A 2,500-nucleotide genomic window follows, 5' to 3' on the forward strand; every position below is an offset into this window, starting at 1 on the left:
TGAACAAATGTTCACAACAAAATTAAAAAATGAACAAATGTTCACAACAAAGTTACAAAATTAACAAATGTTCACAACAAAGTTAAAAAACGAACAAATGTTCACAACAAAGTTAAAAAATGAACAAATGTTCACAACAAAATTAAAAAAATGAACAAATGTTCACAACAAAGTTAAAAAATGAACAAATGTTCACAACAAAGTTAAAAAATGAACAAATGTTCACAACAAAATTAAAAATGAACAAATGTTCACAACAAAATCAAAAAATGAACAAATGTTCACAACAAAATCAAAGAATGAACAAATGTTCACAACAAAGTTAAAAAATGAACAAATGTTTACAAAGTTAAAAAATGAACAAATGTTTACAACAAAGTTAAAAAATGAACAAATGTTCACAACAAAGTTAAAAAATGAACAAATGTTCACAACAAAATCAAAAAATGAACAAATGTTCACAACAAAGTTAAAAAATGAACAAATGTTTACAACAAAGTTAAAAAATGAACAAATGTTCACAACAAAGTTAAAAAATGAACAAATGTTCACAACAAAGTTAAAAAATGAACAAATGTTCACAACAAAATTAAAAAATGAACAATGTTCACAACAAAGTTAAAAAATGAACAAATGTTCACAACAAAATTAAAAAATGAACAAATGTTCACAACAAAGTTAAAAAATGAACAAATGTTCACAACAAAATTAAAAAATGAACAAGTGTTCACAGCAAAGTTAAAAAATGAACAAATGTGCACAACAAAGTTATGAATTAAATGCTTAGACAAAATAAACGAAAAAGAAAAAATATTTATTACTTCATCAAATGTTAAAACAACGAAAGATTTTTCTTTTCTCGTGGAATTTGAAAAAATAGTTTTTCTCTTCAGGTTAAATAACTGTAAGAATTAAAGAATTGCATAAAATTAGAAACTTTGAAAATTCGAAAGAAAAGCAATGCTCAGAAAAAATCTTTGGAATAGTAGAGGAAATTAAAAATGGAGTCCATGAATCCAAATAGAATCCAAAAGACAGATGTTAGAGAATAGCCGGGCGGAAGCGGTGTATTGCCTGTCTATCTATCTATCTATCTATCTATCTATCTATCTATCTATCTATCTATCTAGTGATGAGTGGACAACAAAGATTTGAATCGTCATGTTTTGACAGATTGTCAAACATGTTAAACTCTGTGACTGGTCAGTTTGCTCCTGAAAGTGTTCGAACGGGTGACGTACGTGACGTATGTCACATGTTCCGGTCTGTGCAAGCATCGTTCAGTTGGATTGAAACACCGAATGGGTTAAATGTGTCTCCCCATGAGGGAGAAGAAGTCTCAGAATAAAGACGTAGAAGAACCACCCAAGCTAAAATCGTCGATCACTCCTCTGCTAATACGAATACCCGGGAGTGAAGGAAATACATGAAATCTCATATCGCCTTGGCTCCTGTTTTGAGTGTTCCTTCTAACAGATTCCAACTTCCTCAAGGATAGTTGACGAACCTCCCAGAATAAACAATAGCAAAACAGGTATGTCGTTATGAATATGTTGTTATATATTCTGACACGCACGCACCAACACTTAGATGAATCACGGGCCGCTAAAATAGACATTAAGGAGAAGAACAACAGTCCGTTATCAACCGCAAAAACGACATACATACATACATACGTGCATACATACACATACATACATACATACATACAGTCCGTTTATGATAAGAACACACGCACATTTATTAGTGCCACGTATACACATTCAACATATCACGATGCAAACAGTATACACATATACAGAATTTTTCCGCGACGCAAATACGTCACAAACGCAAACACGTATAAGCACACATGCGTTAATGTGGTACAGTATATACACGGTCATATATAGACACCCCACAACACAACACAAAATCAGATTCCTATTTTTAATAAAAGGACGTTCGATATTAATTGATTAATAATATAAGCTCCTTTTGGGTGAGTGCCTTTAAGTTAAATGATATGAGCTGTTTAATCTAATCTAAATGCGCAGTTCCTGTCCATGTGTCCTGTTGAACACTGTTAAGACTGCTAACTATAGTGTTTGCTTTATATGACATAAATAGACTAAATTTCTCGGCTATTTAACTATATTATTGTTATTTTTTCCGATTATCGCTAAAATACGTATTAAATGCGCATATATTTTCGCAAGCGTAAAAACACACTTGTGTGGGTAATCTATAAATTTTAGTTTTACTGGTAGTTTAAAATCAATAAATATTTATTATTTATCGGTATTAATTATATCATTACGATCAGCAGTGGAAGATTTTGTTTTAAACAAAATCAGATAATAAAAAAAGATAATAAAAGCAATCGTTTTTGGCATAGGAAAATAAACACACAGTTCTCGATTCCGATACCGATACCCCACGAAGTTCCGATTTTTCCGATTACCGATTCCGATTCGGATTAATCGTCTCGGCACTAATGCGTGTGTGTGTGTGTGTGTGT

General features: G+C 31.4%; 1 protein-coding gene across 1 annotated transcript in view; it reads right to left on the reverse strand.

Moving 5' to 3' along the window:
• Positions 1 to 889: 889 nt before the first annotated feature.
• LOC145291119 (uncharacterized) overlaps positions 890 to 2,500 on the reverse strand; it is an 18,871-nt gene continuing 17,260 nt past the window's right edge. Inside the window, exon 4 of the mRNA XM_080136634.1 lies at positions 890 to 902. Coding sequence (XP_079992760.1) covers positions 890 to 902 — 13 coding nt within the window. The remainder of the gene's footprint in view (positions 903 to 2,500) is intronic.

This window comes from Euprymna scolopes, chromosome 12 (genome assembly GCF_053919585.1).
Source record: "Euprymna scolopes isolate OS-2025 chromosome 12, ASM5391958v1, whole genome shotgun sequence".
Taxonomy (NCBI): domain Eukaryota; kingdom Metazoa; phylum Mollusca; class Cephalopoda; order Sepiida; family Sepiolidae; genus Euprymna; species Euprymna scolopes.